The sequence below is a fragment of the Thermobia domestica genome, chromosome 12 (genome assembly GCF_964235325.1).
Source record: "Thermobia domestica chromosome 12, izTheDome1.hap1.1, whole genome shotgun sequence".
Lineage (NCBI taxonomy): Eukaryota > Metazoa > Arthropoda > Insecta > Zygentoma > Lepismatidae > Thermobia > Thermobia domestica.
The window spans coordinates 144,014,877-144,035,690 of NC_137465.1; the positions used below are offsets into that span (position 1 = coordinate 144,014,877).

Here is a 20,814-nt window from a genome sequence, read left to right on the forward strand (position 1 = left end):
ACTCCTCTTTTAGTCATTAGACGGTGAGGAGGGCAGATGACAATTGAATGTTTTTATGAGGTTGTAACGTGAGATGGTATTGGTAAGTATCGTAGGTGTTACAGCGTAAAGGTGTTTTTCTGTGTGGTTTAGAGTGCGAATTGAAAGGATGGTGTGATTTTATAGTGGTAAAACTCGAACTCGTTATACGAAAGGTGAGTAATTTTTATATTTTGAAATGTTATTCCCTTCTTAGGATTGACGTCAGTTCAGTGGAAGCTCAATGAGTTGATTATTTGATTAGTGTTTAGTGTTCCTTTTTAGCATCGAGATTTATGAACTTTCAACTTACAGCTTAACGTAGGGTAATTGAAATCACTCGAGCTTTCACCAGAATAGGGACCACCACTTGAAGTAATTCCGTTCTACGTGAAAGAGTTGGTTTCAATTCTCGGTGGGATCTCATGGATGTCGAATCCCCATTAAGCTTTAGATGCACATCACTTACATTCTCAGTGCTGAACGAGGGAATATGCGAACCCCGTATAAACAATATTTGGCGTGAATGAAAAAAAAAAATACTGTGTATAAAGCCAATGTGTTCGTTAGTATAATTGAACAGCATCTAATGTGTGTGTTTCTTAGTTAATATTGAGAAAGGAAGTTTTAAGAAACATGATATAGATGAATATCTTAGGGGTGCAACATTTCAATATTATAGGAAAAGTTGTATTTTAACCTCAGGAAGAATTGAAGGAGGAGGGGCGAAATGAAGACTGAATGCATGAGAATGGACTTGATTGATATGTTTGGTCGATGTAATCCTTTTGTAGGCGCTGGTTTCTTAATAATTCTTCGACGTTGCTTGAGACTTCAATATATTTGTATTTCATAACACACAATATTATATGAATTCAAAAAATACAAACAACGTTGCTAGATGAACATTGTTATATGTAGATTAATGCGATATTAACACAATACACGTAGCTACCGTTGCTTTCTTGGTGTCACGTTTTTACACACACACACTCACCCCTGCTGGGGAGAAAAAGTATTAGTTTTTATGTTGCTGCCTCTTCATTTACTTACTGGCGTTAGTTTTTATTGAGAGGAACGCTCAGTTCTGAACATACCGCCCGCCTTGAAGGAATTCCTTCAACAAATCTATGAATGATTAATTTGGTTCATGAACTTAATATACACAACAATAGATAACACAAGTTATGAATGAATGATATAAACATAAACAGAATAATGCACACACAACACAACACACTATGAATCACACAATGTACACACTATGAATAACACCAACACATTAACTCTGCTTAGGAAGCGGGCACAATTGACGAATAGATCTTGTTGTTGTACCTCTGGTAGTTTGCACAATACGTCCAGTTTTCCATTTTAGAGGTGGAATGTTATCTTCTTTGATGAGCACCAAATCACCTTCCAGAAGATTGGGGAATTTTCTTCTCCACTTGGATCGTTCTAGAAGACTTGATAGATACTCCTTTGACCATCTGGACCAAAATTGCTGATGAAGTTGTTGTATGTATTGCCATCTCGAAAGTCTATTGACAGGAATATTTTTCAAGTTAGGTTCTGACATGGTAGTGAGTGCGTCGCCTATTAGGAAATGACCAGGTGTTAAAGGATGTAGGTCGTTTGGATCATTAGATAATGGTGTTAGGGGTCTAGAGTTTAAGCAAGCCTCAATCAGTGTCAAAATAGTGTTCATCTCTTCGTAGGTGAGTGAAGCATTTCCCACGACTCTCTTTAAATGATATTTGAGAGATTTAATTGATGATTCCCATAAGCCTCCGAAATTTGGTGATCTTGCTGGAATAAAAACCCACGTGATGTTATCAGCCGCTAGAAAATTATGTAGTTTTTCTTTATGGTGTTCTGATTCAAATAAAGTCTTCAATTCTTGTAGTTCCCTTTTTGCACCAACGAAGTTACTTGCATTGTCAGAATACAGTTTAGCGCATTTTCCTCGACGAGCCATGAATCGCTTTAATGCTCCAATAAACGCCTCTGTAGTTAGATCACTAACAAGTTCAATGTGAACCGCCTTAGTCGCAAAACACACGAAAAGTGCTATATATGCCTTATGGAGTTTGGCTCCCCTTCGGTTACTCGATTTAAGGTAAATGGGCCCACAGTAGTCAACGCCGCTGTGAAGAAATGGTCTTGTTGGTTGAACTCTGTCAGCTGGTAGATCTCCCATCATCTGTTTACCATCTTTAGGATTGTTTCTGAAACATGTGACACACTGATGCACAACTTGACGAACCAAGTTTCGTCCACGTATTAGCCAATATGATTGTCGCAAGGATGATAACAATAATTGAGGCCCGGCATGCAATAGCTTCTTATGTTCTTCTTGAGCGATTAACTTTGTCAAGTTGCAGTTAGCTGGAAGTACAATAGGATGTTTCTGTCCTTCAGTAAGATCTGCTGCATTTAATCTTCCTCCGACTCTGATGATTTGCCTCTCATCCAAGTATGGGTTTAAATTTCTCAGTTGACTTTGGTTGTCGACTTCCTTTCCTGATCTCAACGCATTTAATTCCTTGTGAAATGCTTGTTGCTGTGATAGTTTAATAAGACATTCGAGTGCTTCATGTAATTCACTTACTGTAAGATGTCCATGCTGTCTGTCACAATTAGATCTTCTCATGTTGTGTGCAAATCGTAGACAATAAGCAGTTACACGTTGCAATCTTCTTAATGATGAATATCTGTCTAAGAGTTGACACGGTGTTGTAGAAACCATTACTGCTGTATTCTTTCGTCGCTCGGGAACATCACTTAGGTCACAAACATCTTCCCTCGTCGGTGAGTCTAATTTCTCAGATAGCCAGGAAGGCCCGTGCCACCATAATTCATTATCAAGAATCTCTGACGGTGTTAATCCTCTCGATATATGATCTGCTGGATTCTCCTCTGTTCTGATGTGTCTCCATTCATAGTTACAAGTCAGTTGTTGAATTTCCGCCACACGATTTGCAACATACGTCTTCCATTGAGAACAAGGTCCTCTTATCCATGCTAATACAATCGTGGAATCTGACCATAAAACAACCTTATCGATCTTGCAATGTAATGCTTGTATTACTTTCTGAGTTAGCTGAGAAAGTAACAAAGCTGCACAAAGTTCTAATCGAGGAATAGTTGTCTTCTTCAAAGGTGCTACTCGAGATTTTGAACATAGTAAGTTTGCTGTGAATTTCCCATTTTTTGTACTAGATGTTACATATATACAAGCTCCATATCCATTCTGAGATCCGTCGCAAAATCCATGAATTTCTACCTGCGATTGTGTTTCTTGAATAACCTTTCGCTGAACATGTAGTGATTCCAACTCTTGAAGTTGCTGCTCAAATGTTTCCCACTCTGAATGCAATGGGGCTGGAACTTCTTCATCCCAATTCAATTTTAATTCCCACAAACGTTGCAGAAATATTTTTGCCTTAAGAATAACTGGTCCAATTAATCCTAAGGGATCAAATATGCTCGCTACTGTAGCAAGAATAGTCCTCTTCGTGATTTGTTGAGGGTTGTTTCTTGGTTTGACAGAGAAAGAAAATGTGTCTTTAATGGGATTCCACAACAATCCTAAACTTCTTGTGATGCAATCATCATTTGGTTGAATGGTGAAATTTGATTCTTGAAGTTCACTGGGTATTTTTGAAAGCAGTGAAGTGTCGTTGCTACACCATTTTCTCAAACAAAAACCACCTCTTTGCAGAAGAGTTGTGAGTTGACCTTGTAATTCATGTAGTTCCTTCTTCGTGTTTGTCCCTGTTTGAAGATCATCAATATAGAAATCCCTCATTACAACTTCTGCTGCCTTAGGGAAATTCTTCTTCTCTTCTATGGCTAGTTGCTGAAGACATCTAGTGGCTAGGAAAGGAGCTGCTGCAGTACCATATGTTACAGTTTTGAGTCGATATATCTTTATTGCTTCTTGAGGGTTTTCTCTCCACAGTATTTTCTGGTAGTTTGCATCTGAATCATGTACCCTAATGTTGCGATACATCTTCTCTATATCAGCTGTCATGACGTATTGATGTTGCCTGAATCTTGCTGTTATGGAAAATAATTCTTCTTGGATTGTAGGCCCGACTCTCATCGTCTCATTTAATGAAAGTCCAGAAGTTGTTTTGCACGATGCATCAAATACAACCCTGAGTTTGGTAGTAGTATTGTTCTCCTTCATTACGCAATGATGGGGAAGATAGTAGTCTGGCATCATTGTATCGCTCTCTGCTCTAGTTATTTCTTCCATATGGCCCAAATCTTCGTACTCTTTCATGAACGCTATATATGCCCTTTTTTTCTCAGGATCCTTCATAAGCCTTTTTTCCATTGAATAAAGTCTTCTCGTTGCAATCTCCTTGGATTTACCAAGATTCCTCACATTTTCTTTAAAGGGAAGTCTGACGACGAATCTCCCAGTCTCGTCTCTCCGGTATGTTTCTTTGAAGTGTCTTTCACATTCTGCCTGCTCTTGACTTAATGGATGTTTTGTTGAACATTCTTCTATCGTCCAGAATTTTTGTAATTGCTCGTGTATTTTTTCTGTTGTGGAGAGGTGACACACATTTGTCGAAATGTGTGGTTGATTGTCTATTTTTCCAGCTACAATCCAGCCAAACAATGTTTTGTGCAAGGTTGGATACCCTGCCTTGAGTTTTATTTGCCCTTCACAAAGTAGATCAAAGAATACTTCCGCCCCCAATAACATGTCAATACGCTGTGGTATGTTGAAGCTAGGATCTGCTAATTCAATGTTGGAAGGTATTTCCCACGATGACGTGTCTACACGAACCATAGGCAAGTCTTGTGATATTTGCGGCAATATGATGAAGTCTAATGTGGCTGAATAATTGTTATGTCTTGACTTAATTGTAGCCTGAACGCTATGGCATGACCTTGTATTAGCATTACCTATACCATTTATGTGTACAACGCTATTACTCTTTGTTAGTCCCAATAATTGAACCATTCTGTTTGTTAGGAAATTGGACTGAGAAGCACAATCGAGAAGTGTTCGACACATTTGAAAATTACCCTGTTTATCTTTAACATATACTACAGCTGTGGATAGCATAATGCTTGGTGGTCTCCTAAGATTCTGCGGTCCACTGTTTGTAGAACGAATATAATTACCTTCACATTCCTGCCCGAGTGATGTGGTTGCAGCGAGCGTGTTTTGACCTTGACCTATTTCCCTTTCATCTTGTGGTTCATTCGCTCTAGTGGGCGATGGACAACGCGAGTAGTGCAGTAATGTGTTATGCCTTTTATTGCATATTTTACAATTACCTGATAAGCACTCATTTGCCTTATGCGCTCGTTTGAGACAATTTATACACAAAGAAAGACGTTTAACTTCTTTAATTCTATCTCCTATAGATTTTTTCAACAATGATTGGCATTGAAATAATTTGTGGGAGCCTTTACAGCTGGGACATGCATTGTTGTCGGAATACGTTACGTGTGCTGTCGTTGAGTAAGAACTCTTTTTGCCTGCCTTATTTGTTTGTTGATATTTGTTATTTGGAACTGAGGGTGTATCTTTAGGTCTACGCTTATTATCAACTGCGTCTAAAACTTGACAACGCTGCTGTAAAAATTGTGTCAGCTGTGACATGCTCGGTAATTCATTCGTTGATTGTGTTTTCTCCCACTCCTTATGTGTTGTATTGTCTAGTTTGGTCGCAATCAAATATATAAGTAATGCATCCCAGCTTTCTGTTGGTTGACCTAATGATTTTAAAGCCCTCAAATGTTTTACCGTGCTGTCTAAAAGAGATTTAAGCGAAACAGCCGACTCACGTTCCACCATTGGCATTTCAAATAAAGCTTTGACGTGTTTGTTAACAATATACTTTTTGTTTTCAAAACGTTCTTTGAGTAAAGTCCATGCTACGTCATAGTTTTCAGAAGAAATTTCCAAGGCTTGTATTACTTCAAGAGCCTCCCCACGTAGAGAAGAACGTAAATAATGAAACCTTTGGACTGGCTGCAATGTGCTATTGTTATGTATTAATGCCTGAAACGTGTCATAGAACGACAACCACTCATCGTAGCTTCCAGAAAAGGTCGGAAGGTTTATCACCGGCAACCTAACTGATGGATTAGAATTGCTTGATTCATTGTTTTCATTTTTCTTTGCACTGGAGCTGTGTTGATTTATGAACACTTCCGTCTTAGCTGCTAAATCAAAATAAGTACTCTCGAATTGCTCTCTTTCTTGCGTTTCCTGATCAATTTCTGATGAACCCTGTAACACTTCTATTTCGGATTGTATTGCATCAAATTCATCATAGCACTGTTTTATTTTCTCGTAACGTAACACTAACTGCGTAATATTCTGATCTTCTGTAAAGCTATCTACAAAAGGTTTAAAACGAGTGAGTTTGGCCTTAATTTGACCTCTCTTGAAAACTAATTCTTTCATTCTGTCCGTCATGCTTCACTCAAATTAAATACACTTTTAACACTTACGTTCTAAATGAGGCTTTGCTTTTACAGGCTTATTTTGTATAAGTGATACAAGGATAATATTATATTGAAATATGCACTCACTACCTACCTTGTTAACTGCACTGTAGAATTCTGATCCGGCGTGGATGGACCATTTGGTCGATGTAACCCTTGTGTAGGCGCTGGTTTCTTAATAATTCTTCGACGTTGCTTGAGACTTCAATATATTTGTATTTCATAACACACAATATTATATGAATTCAAAAAATACAAACAACGTTGCTAGATGAACATTGTTATATGTAGATTAATGCGATATTAACACAATACACGTAGCTACCGTTGCTTTCTTGGTGTCACGTTTTTACACACACACACTCACCCCTGCTGGGGAGAAAAAGTATTAGTTTTTATGTTGCTGCCTCTTCATTTACTTACTGGCGTTAGTTTTTATTGAGAGGAACGCTCAGTTCTGAACAATGTTATTGTTTGTCTTTTTGTGTATTGTAACGAGATGTTTATTTAGAGTTTAAAAAAAAAAAAGTAAAATCAGCTTTACATTATAACAGCGCCCACAGCGGAATTTGTGCGAACTATCTTCCTACGTTTAATTTCTGTCTATAGGCAACAGCACTTTAGCTGTTGAATCCAAAGGTAGAAGTCTGAGCTATTCTGAGTTTCGAATTTTGTTCGAAATGGGTAAAACCAGTTAACCAGTTGCTATTTTTGTATCTTGAAAGCATAGTTCTGAAAGTTAAAATCTTATTACGTGATATTATTATATTCTAAGAATTCAATTGAGGATCGGTGTATGTGTGAAATAAGTTATAGTTATTTGGTGCTACGTTAAAAAAAAAAAAAAAAAGTGTGTTTCCATTTGATCCTATTAATACATGTTTTGTGTGAAGTTCCATGCCTATAGTATGCAAATAACAAGGAGGAATATTGTATTCAAAATATTGGTGAGTTAATTACTGTATTTATTAATTATAAAGAAATAAGTTTGATATAAGTAACTAAGAATTGTTCAGATTTAAAAAATTCTTACAGATTATATGTAATTTTCTAGGAAGTTAAGGTTATTTGCTTATTTGCTGGAGAAATATTTGTCTATTGAAGTAACCTCTTTGGATGGAATTCTTTATTAGCAGTCATTATATGTATTACTTTATTGAATTTGTTATAAAGTTAATGAATAGAACAAAGAATATTATTTTCCCGATTAACCATTCTATTAAGTATATTTATGAATAGTAGCTGCATTCGCTCTAATATTTTTGAACTCAGGATTACTATATATTTAATTAACATTGTTTATGCATTAAATAATTTAATTTCTGAACCTGCTATACGTTATAAGTGTGGATGTGCCCGAAGGGTACATTTGTTCTACCTAACGACGGCTCCATTCAATCACTTGTACGAGTAAAGGGTGGAGATCGCGTTACACAAATTCAACAGCTAAAGTCTTCCTTCTTATTTTTCATTAGTAGAAATATTATTATTATAAGTAGCAGGAAGGATAGATTTGGGAAAGCAGGTTCTGTTTTTCATCTACATGAAATATAGTATTGCTAGCACCAGTGTAGTTAATTTTGTTACGATACACGTATCTAGTTCTTACTTGTCAGGATATCACTTGTTTGGTAACATATCGGCTGTATATAGAAAGAATTTTGTGAGAGTTGAGTTTTATATATTGCGGGGTTCGAACCAGAAACATGTTAGATACGAGTAGTGAACGTACCCATCAGGGCCAGTTAAATTTAAATCATTTTCCCAATGGAGATGGTGGTTTGATAATACCTAATCCATTAAATCCTTTTTTGAGGGAGCAAGATTTTTCGTTTTTAGAAAACGAAAGATATAGGGACAGTTACTGTAGGGCAGTTGAGCCGCAAACAGCTGGTAGTTTATCACCGTTGTTAGATTCAGATACCAGCAGTGTTTACACTTCGACCTTGGCAGGTGCAACGACTCACGATTTGAGGAATGAGAGTGAGAGTGTTGCGGTAGGTCAGTTAAGGCAAACTGGTTTTAGCGCACCTGTGGTAGATAAGAGCTGTTTTGCTTTAAATGAAAAAGACTGTTGGAAAATTGATAAACAAATCAATACAGAGAATGAACGTAGTAAGTCATATTTACATAATTTTATGCCGTTCTCTGTGGATATGAATAAATTAGCAGTATCAGCTGCCAATGAGAATTTTTCGGAAAAAATAAAAAGAATCCCTTTTTGTGATGGAACTAAAGACGAAATTATTTTTCTTTTCTTATTAGAGATTTATAAGATTATGAAACTCAACTTGTTCCCGAAAGAAGCTTTGTTTATTATAGCTTTAGGAAGGAGTAGTGGCCTTATCAATCAGGAGTTATCTAATTTGATAAAGGGTTCAAATCAGTGGGTACATATTAGTTACCTATTGTATTCAAAATTTGTGACCCCGATAGGTAAACAACAAATAGAACGTAAATATATTTATTGTTTGCAAAAGCCGGAGGTTAATATAGTATCTCACGTCGAGAGTGTGGTGGATAGTTATGTGATCACACACGGGAGAGAAGATATACAACACAAATTCTAGAGATACTGGACGATTATATTTAAAAAGTTCATAACGTATTTGAGGCTTCATCCCATTTAAAAGATCTCTAGAATTTGTGAAAGCAGAAGTGGAAAAATATGAGTTACATCAGCGGAACTTAATTGTTTACAATAGTTAGTTAAACATCAACAAAAGGAAACAGTAGGAAGAAAAGTAGTTCAGTGCTATTTTTGTCAAGGAAATCATAGAGTTTCCCAGTGCCCACATAAACTTTCTCAATGTATAGCTAAGTTGAACATTGAAAGCGGTGAGCGGGTACGCAGTGTTACAAATAGTGAGAGGTCCCGGGTTAGTTCCCAAGCAAGTAAGGTGAATAACGGTCCAGTTAATAAACTTTCTTCAAACTTTAAGGAGGTTAAGAGTGAGAATCCATATAAAGGAACATTCAAGAACTTAATTGCAGCATTTGTCAATGCCTTTATTATGGGGAAACAATTAAAAGGAGGACTTGACAGTTGTAGCTCAGTTTCCTTGGTGAATAAACAATACTTTGAGAAGTGGAATAAAACTTTAAATAATCCTGTGCGTGTTTATGAGCAAAAATTTAGTGGAGTAGGTGTGGACAGACAAAAGATCGAGTTGAATTCCTGTGTTTTCTTATTTATTAGATTTCATAAGAAAACTTACAAATTGAAATTCTTTCTAGTGGAAGGTTTAGAACCTACATTTATCGTAGGAGTCCAGGAACTAAAATTTATAAGTGCTCAGATAGACTTTGAAAATAACAAACTTTTATTGAAACAAGAACGTGCCGTGGTACCCCTTGCTTATAATCTGTCACCCCCTCCCAAAAAGATAATTCTTATTCTGCGCAAAGCGATTTATTTTGTAGCGATGGTGCTTCTGCTTATGCCAATTTGTTTATGAGGATGGACGGTTGTAGGGAAAGGGAAATGACTTCGTCGCCAGGCGTCTGCAAGGTTTCCATATCGTCAGCGCCCTTGGATCCTCCCATTGTTGCCAACCCAGGAGAGACTTTTTCTTCATTGTATCCGGAGAGGTCAGGGAATTTTGAACAGCGGCCATCAGCATTGTCACCAATCACAGTAGACCCTAGTTTCTTGGAACAGGATCATACTTTACAAGGGTATGTTGATAATTTAATAAATAAATATCCTAATGTTTTTAGTGATAAGATAGGATGTATTAATGGATTTGAACATCAAATATTGTTAAAAGACGATACACCTATACGGAAAAAACCTTACCCTCTTTCGCGGGCAGAACAAAAGCAAATGGATGTAATTTTGAATGATTTACTTGCTCAAGGAATAATTCGTCCTAGTAATTCCCAGTGGGCTTTTCCTTGTTTTCTTGTCAACAATAAGTCAGGAAGTAAAAGGCTTGTAGTGAATTATCAATCTCTAAATTCTCGTTTGTGTTTAAATGCACAATATACTCCTCGTATGGAAGATGTGTTAGCTAGTCTATCACAGGGAGTTATTTACAGCCATTTTGATGTTCACGCAGCATATCATCATTTGAAACATAGTGAAAATTCGACTCAATATACCGCCTTTTTAACTCATCGCGGTTTATTTGAATATAAGTATGTGCCTTTTGGTATATCTTCAGGATCATTTATTTTGTCAAAGGTTTTAACTGATTTGCTATATCCTTTGAAAGAACAAGGTGTGGATTGGTTTTTTGATGATATAGTGGCAGTAAGTAAAGATATAGAGAGTCATTAACAGCTAATTGAGTCAATTTTGCAGAAGTTTAATGAGGTTGGTATAACATTGTCGGTTAATAAATCTGCATTATTTCAGAGAAAGATCTCATATTTGGGATTTGTTGTTGAAAACGGAAATCTATGTATGGATCCTTCTAGAATAGAAGTTATCAGGAAATTACCTGCACCGAAAAATCGGAAAAGTTTGATTAGCTTAGCTAGTTTTTTACAGTTTTATAGTAGGTTTATACCAAACTTTCATGATGTGATGGAACCGATAACTCGACTTCGTTCGGCGAAGTGTAAATTTGAGTGGGGAAAAGAACAGCAAAGAGCTTTAGATCAGATAAAGGAATTATTTGAAGCTTATGTAGTATTGAAACTTCCAGATTTGAATAAACCCTTTATAATTACATCAGATGCCTGTTTAAAATCTTTAGGAGGCACGTTAGAACAATTAGATAGTCAGGGAAACAGAGTTCCGGTAGCATTCTTTTCTAGACGCTTACGTAAATATGATTTAAATAAGCCGATCTTTTTGTTGGAACTTATGGCGGCGGTTGAATGCATGGAACGATATAAAACCTTTTTGCATAATAAATTCGAACTGAGGGTAGACCATGTGGGTTTAGCGTATGCTATACGTAACATACGAAGGGTCAAAAGGTATGGTAGTTTATTGTATCGATTATTAGCGTTTGATTTCACTGTAAAATCTGTTTCAAGTAACTTGAATATAAGTGCAGATTTTATGTCACGATTGTTTGACGAGGAAAATTTTGAATCTATGTATTTAGAGCCAACCATGGAACAAGAGATTAATAATTTATGCTTAGTAAATCTCTGGAATATGCCATTTGCTAACATATCTATAAAAGATCATCAAGCTAGAGATCCTGAATTAATGGAGATTATACATCGTTTAGAACGAAAGGAGAGATTAGAGGATTATAAGTTAATTAAAGGGATTCTGTGTAAAAAGACTAAAGCTATAAAAAACCCGTATAAGATTTGTCTTCCAAAATGTCTAGCCAATAGTATTATAGAGTTTCATCATAGTTGTATTTTACCCGGAAGCCATTTAGGGACAAGAAAAACTATTGGGCGTATAGCAGCCAAATATACTTGGAGTGGGATGGTAGAAGATATAAAACAATTTGTGTCATGCTGTGAGCTATGTCAGAAAAATAAACCTAATAATAGGAAACAAATGGGTCAATTAACATCAGATTTTGAAAAATTTGTAAATGGGAGATGGTATACGGACACAATTGGTCCAATGTGCAATACACGATCGGGACGCCACTGTTTGATTGTGGTAGATTCGTTTTCTAAGCGAGTTTTCTTAGAACCACTCCGTGTACTCTCTAGTCAAGCCATTATCAATCGTTTATATAAATTAATGTGTAGACATGGCTTTATATTTTCTTTGGCACATGACAATGCTAGTGTGTATAGCTCTGCACTATTTAAAGATTTTTTATATAGTAATGGTATTCGCGATATTCGAATTTCTCCGTACCATAGTGCCTCAAACGCAGCTGAAAGATACATTTCAGTTTTGAAAAATTCGTTGAGGATATACTTTAGTAAGAGACAGAATCAATGGGATACGGGTCTATACGAAATAGAGTACTCGATTAACAGCGCTGTTCATGAGGAGACCAAGTGTAGTCCCTTTGATTTAGTTTGTAACTATAACTGCGGAGACCCATTAGAGGTAAAATGGAATGTGCAGGAGCTAGATATCCAAAAGAAAGACCCCAATTTGTGGGTAAATGCGCTCCATAATATGGAGAAAGCATGGCATAGGAAAAAGAAAATTTTTAATAAACGAAGAATACCTACTAATTATCAAGTGGGTGATAAACTTTTAATTAAAGCCCAAACCAAGTCATCTTTGGCTGATAACATTACGAAGAGTTTATCAGAAAGGTGGTTGGGGCCATTCGAACTCCAGAAATTCCTTGGTGAAAACTCCTTACAGGTTAAATCTGTTGTAAATGACAGAGATATTCGTAGAGTACATGTCTCTATGACAAAACCTTTCAGAGAAAGGAGAATCCCTATTAATTAGGAATTTTTTATTATTAAGAACTGGAAAAAAAGGGAAATGTAAATTGTTATTGAAGCTTTACGTTGGTGCTATAAGGCAATAGACGAACATAATTTTAAGTAATTTTAATGTGTTATATGTTAAAATCGTTTTCTCATTGCAGGCCTGTAATGTGTCCGTCTAAATATGTCTAATGTATTGCGTCCTTAATTGTAAATTGGGCTTTTAGTCCAATAGTATGGATTGTATCGTCATTTGTTAATGGAGAATTCCGTGGATCGGATTCCAGCCTGTTTGTCATGTCTCTTGGATGGAAATGGATTATTCCGATAAAACTGGTTATGGATAAATCAACATATTATTTTTCAACTGGAAACTATTCGTTCAGTATGTAATCAAGACAGAAATTGTAAGTTACAATGTAATTTCTTTTTCTATTATTGAATATGTAATATATATATATATATATATATATATATATATATATATATATATATCTTTCGCTTTATATTTAATATTGCTTAGGAAAATTCAGGAAATTGCATTTAGGCGCTATTTCATAATTTTTCTGGAAGTGTTTGTAAATTTATGAAAGATGCGAATCATAGACGAATTACTATAGTTGCTAACTGTAGAGAGAGTGTAGAGTATGGTAGTGGTTTGATTGTATTTTGGGGGTTATTTTTTTTATTTTTAGTTTATTTTTCTTTAGTTGGTGTAGTTGGGAAGTATGTTTCTGCTAGTTAGTAGGTATAGTGATAATAGTTTGGTGATTAATCGTGACTTTGAGACAAACGAGATTCTGCATATTTCATAACAAAAAAAAAAAAAAATTTTTTTTTTTTTGAGGGAGAGGTGAATGTGTAACGAGATGTTTATTTAGAGTTTAAAAAAAAAAAGTAAAATCAGCTTTACATTATAACAGCGCCCACAGCGGAATTTGTGCGAACTATCTTCCTACGTTTAATTTCTGTCTATAGGCAACAGCACTTTAGCTGTTGAATCCAAAGGTAGAAGTCTGAGCTATTCTGAGTTTCGAATTTTGTTCGAAATGGGTAAAACCAGTTAACCAGTTGCTATTTTTGTATCTTGAAAGCATAGTTCTGAAAGTTAAAATCTTATTACGTGATATTATTATATTCTAAGAATTCAATTGAGGATCGGTGTATGTGTGAAATAAGTTATAGTTATTTGGTGCTACGTTAAAAAAAAAAAAAAAGTGTGTTTCCATTTGATCCTATTAATACATGTTTTGTGTGAAGTTCCATGCCTATAGTATGCAAATAACAAGGAGGAATATTGTATTCAAAATATTGGTGAGTTAATTACTGTATTTATTAATTATAAAGAAATAAGTTTGATATAAGTAACTAAGAATTGTTCAGATTTAAAAAATTCTTACAGATTATATGTAATTTTCTAGGAAGTTAAGGTTATTTGCTTATTTGCTGGAGAAATATTTGTCTATTGAAGTAACCTCTTTGGATGGAATTCTTTATTAGCAGTCATTATATGTATTACTTTATTGAATTTGTTATAAAGTTAATGAATAGAACAAAGAATATTATTTTCCCGATTAACCATTCTATTAAGTATATTTATGAATAGTAGCTGCATTCGCTCTAATATTTTTGAACTCAGGATTACTATATATTTAATTAACATTGTTTATGCATTAAATAATTTAATTTCTGAACCTGCTATACGTTATAAGTGTGGATGTGCCCGAAGGGTACATTTGTTCTACCTAACGACGGCTCCATTCAATCACTTGTACGAGTAAAGGGTGGAGATCGCGTTACAGTATGTTACAACAATTTTTATTATATACTTCTTTACTTACTTATAATATCTATTCGTAACATCCGTTCAATTTTCAAATTTAATTAATCTATTTTCTTCCATTTCTATGCCGTAGAAGTCCCATTAATTACTCCCTTGAAGAATTTATTCGCATATTTTCATCAGTAGAGCGTTATTTTGTAGTTTCTTTTTGTAGCAGAAGTTGGTTTACAATAAGCTTTCCTTATGAATATTTATATCTAGATAGATCCAGAAAGGTAATTTTACTTTTTCAACCGTAATAGAAAAGCATTTGTAATATATCTTGAATACGACATTTCAGGTTAATACTCTTTCTCAGGTATTTCAAAAAATTATTGAAAAAGTTTGATAAAAAAGTAGGTAGCAAAGTAAAATAAGAAATTAGCCCGTGATTAACTTGTTGCTTTGAATTCTATCGGCCAACTTCAAGAGAATGCCCATTAGAGTAGCCCAATATCAGCATGTCACTAGTCCAATTGATTATTATAGAAGTCGTCTGTATTCGATGTTCGGGGTCTATTTCCATTACATATTCAAAAACAATGGAATTTATGGCGTCCAACTACCCAATATCTAAACTTAACTTTAGATTTTTAATTTTAATCAAGTATGATTTCAAAACCCTTCTTTCTGAATTCTTAAGCGATTTATGCAACAATCTTGTATTTGTTATATCACTTCTGTCATTCTACTCATAGGAAATTCATTTTTTCGCTCTTTGGATCAAAAGATCCAATATATTTCAGGCAAAAATTTTCTTATAGGCCTTATATCTGGAGAACTACATGTAGTGCAGCTAAACCCAAAGTATCACTTTACTCAGTATGATGTGCTTATTCCGTAAAAAAGTTAGGAAACTTGATTTATTTAATAGTTGTCGTTCAAAAATTTTGTGATTCCTGATCCAAAAACTAATTATAATTAGTTTTATTGGCCAAGATGCAATATTTGACGTGTTATTTTTTGATGATTCCTAAAATTCTTGGCCAAAGTCGCAATATCTTGATCCATTTTCTTGTTCGTTGATTCCTTTGTTAAAATGTATTTTTGTGTCCTCAATGTAAACGTCCTTACATGGATTACGCATGTGATCCGTTTTGTGATTGTTGCTGCTTATCGTTTCCAGTTGTGTGTGTGTGTAAGCCTTATATAATAATAGAAATAATAATTTGACAATAAATATGGATATAAAAATGTTTATTACAATAAGAAATTTAATTTTTTTTTTTGTAAAAAAATCATTACTAGATCCTAATTACATGTATCTTTTTCACTCCATTTTCTGACCCCCCCCCCATGTATTCCTCACGCGACTACCTTAGGGGTTCCGAACTCCAGGCTGAGAAACTTCGTAATAATACAATTACACGAATCTTCTAGTAACGAATTGTGCATTGCAGAAGGGGCTGTTAAGGGAAGTCACATCTACAAAAATAATTATATCGCTAAGAGCTAAGGAGGAAAAATTTACTTAGGCTATGGTTATTCCAATGCGTTAATCCCCGCACGCGAAGAAGCATTGCTCTTAGCTGCAGTTCTTTCTTATATAAAGAAAAAAGCCGCCGAAGCAAACGCCGATTTAAAGTGCATCCCATTAATAGACAAAGACTACTGTACGTCAAATTTCACTGGCCAACACATCTTTCATTTTTTCTCTTCCTTTAGACATCTTTTACAGATTCCGAAACAGCAGGTGGTCTATTGTTCCGAAACGCACCAAATACGCTCGAGCCAACGTATTTTACGCGTTTTTTTATTGCTTTCGCGTTTGCAGTGCATTGTGATTAGCCATCCAGATTTAAATACATTGTCAACGTATTCCAAGGGTACGCATGAGAAATAAAAAACGCGTTGCAAACGCATCAAATAGCCGTACACTTAATGTACCTACATTTTTACTTGTAGAAAGAATTATACTTAGGTAAGTATTCTTCCCTTAGTTTGTAGCAATGAAATTATTTTTTTTACCCATGAGATTTCCTTCAAGAACCGTCACTATACAGTAATCCTTTAATTAAAATATTAGGTTACTTGGTGTACGAGATTTACGCTCAATCACTTTAACCGTAGAAGTATAAAAGCTTATTGATACAATAGCTTCTTTCATTGGCATACTCACAGAAGAGTTCCAGGTTTAAACCCACCCTTCAAGAAGATATTATAAAAAAATGTTTAAAAAAACATGCTAAGATACAGTTATGTACAAAAATCTTGTAAAGATGTGATCTTGAACCCCCCTTGATGAAATTCTGTGTACGCCACTGGTTACTTTAATGTAGAGAACTGTATAATTACTTATTTACTTTGTGACTCCATTACCCTATTTGTAATTTAATTACTTTGGTAAAGTATTGGTCCATTTCTCTTCTAATATCCAGGTAGGTATCAGAGGTACAAATTAACATCTAAGAATAGTCAAATAAGCTTTTGAGTGCAATAGGGCTCTATATTAGTTATCCTTTCTAATGTGCTTTGCGTTGTTGCCTGTCACCTCATCCAGCATTCGAGATTCAAGCGAAGGATGATAGTGATAACTTGCTCGGTTTTACCACCACCCCTCTCCTCCCACACACCTTTTAACGTAACATCGCCTGTCATTGCACTGTTTGATGATCTACTTAGAGCGGGCACAACAAAACAAAGAGCAGAGGTTGGAGAAAATGACACGCAGCCAGCCATTCAAGGTTCGTCTGACAGTCTTGGTCGGTGACGTTGACTCGCTCTGCGGTTCACGAAGATTCCCCAAGGGTATTTCACGCTGGCCGTGCAGGGGCGACACCCGCTAATGTCCCCTAATAGAACTCTGAAAGCCTATCTGGCTTCGCTAAAAGCCATTTAATGAGCGAAATAGACCAAAGCAGAAGGCCTTGTTAAAGTGATGAGGTCCTGTGGAACAGAGAAATGGGAAGGGGAATGAGAGGGGACATTTAGTAACATACACACACACATGCATATATATACACATCCACTCACATGTATGAGGAAGGGGAATGGGGAATCGGTAATGTTGCAGGCTGACTAGTGGCGCGCCCTCTGCGATACCAGCTCTGCCGCTCAGCAAATCGTCCAGCCGGGGATTGTACTGGTCGGAGAAGGAAGAGTAAATTTCAAACGAGAGTGTTGTTGCTATGAATCGCAGTGTTACTAACCTCTTTCCTTTGTGATGTAATAGCATTGTTGTTCTTACAAAGACTTTCCTTATTGAAAGTTCAAGAATACATGATAACAATAATTAGAATTGCCCAACACAATTCCTGGCTTATAGCCACAAACTAACTGGACAGACATTTTTTTCAGTTAGATGATGAATGGTCTGCACATTGGTTTCGGCAACTATTACATCTAAGAATAGTTAATGGAATGTCTCAATTGTCTTAAGATACTATTTCAACATTGTGAATTCCCATGTTTTATCACAAAATTTGTGTCTAGGATAATTCGCTACGTGGAAGTCAATTGCTTAACACTCATCATCACTACCAAAACAATTCTCCCATCATTATAGGTCACTTGCTAGCATTTTACCCAGGGCCGTAATTTTTGGGAAGGAAGGGCAACTGCCCCCCAGGGGAAGCTCCCCGCCGTTTGAAGGAGCCCAAAATTTTCTTACTCCATACACGATACGAACATGAAATTATAAATAAAACATTAAACAGGTTCACTACATTACATAAACAAAACAGCACTAAAAAGGTAAATCAGTGGCGGTCCGGGCGGGCCTAGGCCCCCTATTTTTTTGTGACAAAAATAATTTAAGCTATTATTTAAATGTTTTTGAAAGTTTATAGTAAACCTGATATACATATCATAGACGGGGTTCTAACTGCCCCCTCCCCTTCCGAGTTTTTACGTTCTATATCAGCCTCTGAGGTAAATAAAACAAAAATGAGTCGTGGGCCCATTTCAGTAAAACATGTCTACTACTAGGGGCCCTAGACATAATAATAATTCGTAAGGCTTTGAGATGTGTCAATATTGACCCCCAAATTAATTTGTCATGTATGGAACAGGTCCAGAGACGTGCGAGAGCGCCCACATGCTCCGGGGGACTCACAAAGAGTAAGAGAACATTGGAAAGAAGGGACCTATTTTCGAATTTTCGGGAGGGTCCAAAACAAGTTTTTCTAGGGGGCCCGAATATAATGCTTGCCCTCCCAGAAAAAATCTAAGTTACCGAGTTGATTCCACCCACTAAAGACGTCAGTTAAAATCTTCATCTTTTGATAGAGATCTGATTTAGATTAACATTGGACGAGAGATTTGATCCAGTCCCATAACAAGAACACTAAGACAAGGGAGCTGAGGTAATTTTAGAGGGGGTTACTTGAATGGTTCATTCCCGTTGTGCCTACTTCCCGTTCTGCCTACAGACCCTCCAGCACTTTAAAGAAAATATTTTTAATTATCTTATCTCTAGGCAGAACGGTAATTCCCGTTGTGCCTACTTCCCGTTGTGCCTACTCTTTCGAGACGGGGAATTATGTGCAGGGAGGAATTTTTGTAGGGAATATTTCTTTAGTATTTCTAAAAGCTTCTGTAAAAACAACCACCACCTCTACAAGTTTCATCATACATGGAAAATTGGTTGACTCAGTTGCAAGAATGTTAGACATTGTATGTGAAACAAACATTAAAAAAAAAAAAAAAAAAATCTAATATCAAGCAATTTCAGAACAAAATTTTATTTGGGTTTCCAGTAGTTTACCTCCAGCATGCTAAGACTTGCAGTACTAAAAAATGCCACAGTTCACATCCCCAAGACATGTCTGGCCAACTATTAAACAAACAACGCAAGAGGATGCATAAGGCGGCCTTTAAAAAGAGTGTTTGTCTCCATCATATCTCTTTCCTCGAATTGATTGATTCAGTTGCCAGTAACCCGTTTGACATTGTATCTGAAACGAACACGAAACAGACTTACTTCGGGCTAATATCAATTCATTTCACAACCGAATTTTAATCGGTTTTCCAGTAGTTTATCTCCAGCATACTAAGGCTTGCAGTACTAAAAAGTGCCACAATTCACATCCTCAAGACATGTTCGGCCATACATTAAACAAACAATGCAAGAGGATGCATAAGGCGGCCCTTTTGAAAAAAAAGAGCCTTTGTCTTTTACATCACTGCTCCTTCTTTGGCATTACCTTAACAGGTAATTTGTCTTCTAACACGATTCTATACTACATGCAATGTTACATATACTTATATTGTCAATGTAAATACTACATATCGTCAATGTTAATACCATATATCGTTAATATAGCCAATATATTTAAAACATCTCACCATCACTGTTCTAAATGCAAACAGTATGCAACTGCATCTGTGTAAGCCACCAAGTCTATTACATGTGATTCCAGACGTGCCTTCAATGATTTTATTTTTTGTTCAATTCGCTTATATTTCAGCTTTGGTTCCTTCGGCTTTTTTCCTACCTCCAACATCAGCATACAAGCTTCATTCTCACTCTGTTCTTGCTGCAACAGCTGTACAAATGTAAAAATATTTGGATGTTCTCTTGTCAGTTTTCTGTTTAATTTAGAGTGCCAGCCCTCTACAACATTATTTGTTCTTCCCTCAACATTATCATATTGGTTCCATATATCTCTGGAAAAGAGAGAAACATTAATTACATAAAACAAATCAAAGCTTGACAATAGACATTCAACAACGATTGGAAGTTGCATGTTAACGTCTGTCGTAGATAACGTTAAGGATAACGTCTGTTGTTTGTTGTTAGTAACACGGTAAATTTATAAGTATTCAGTTTTGTAATCATTACACTAGTATAGAGTTAATTTCAGATCTCTGGTATGAGCAGATTAAAATTTCGTATTGGCATGCAGATCTCAGAAATGATTTTTTATGGAATGAGAATAATAATTACGCTTACCACACTCCATTAAAGACACTATGCACCATTTCATATCCAGACACTTCTGAGCTCACAATTGTAGAACACATAGGCAATACAACAATGACAAACGAAACTAATGGAAAAACATAAAGGACTAAAATGACCGAATGAGTAGGCCTATATATGAAATACTAATCACTGCTAACGTAGATTTCGTTTCCCAAACGAAAACCACATATATTTGAAAAAAAAAAAAAATCAAACGAAAAACAGATAGTGAAATAGCGTAGAAAATAAGGTAACTACTATATCGTAC

The 20,814-nt window shown here is 35.8% G+C and overlaps 1 protein-coding gene and 1 long non-coding RNA gene across 2 annotated transcripts; one reads left to right on the forward strand and one right to left on the reverse strand.

Moving 5' to 3' along the window:
• Positions 1 to 1,300: 1,300 nt before the first annotated feature.
• On the reverse strand, positions 1,301 to 6,469 carry LOC145666136 (uncharacterized). The gene has a single exon (XM_081733221.1). The coding sequence runs from the start codon at positions 6,467 to 6,469 to the stop codon at positions 1,301 to 1,303; it is 5,169 nt and encodes a 1,722-aa protein (XP_081589347.1).
• A 3,396-nt stretch (positions 6,470 to 9,865) lies between these two features.
• LOC145665795 (uncharacterized) lies at positions 9,866 to 13,220 on the forward strand. Its single transcript, XR_014127653.1, has 2 exons — positions 9,866 to 10,176; positions 12,981 to 13,220. It is a non-coding gene; the product is annotated as an uncharacterized LOC145665795 (long non-coding RNA).
• The last annotated feature ends 7,594 nt before the right edge of the window (positions 13,221 to 20,814 follow it).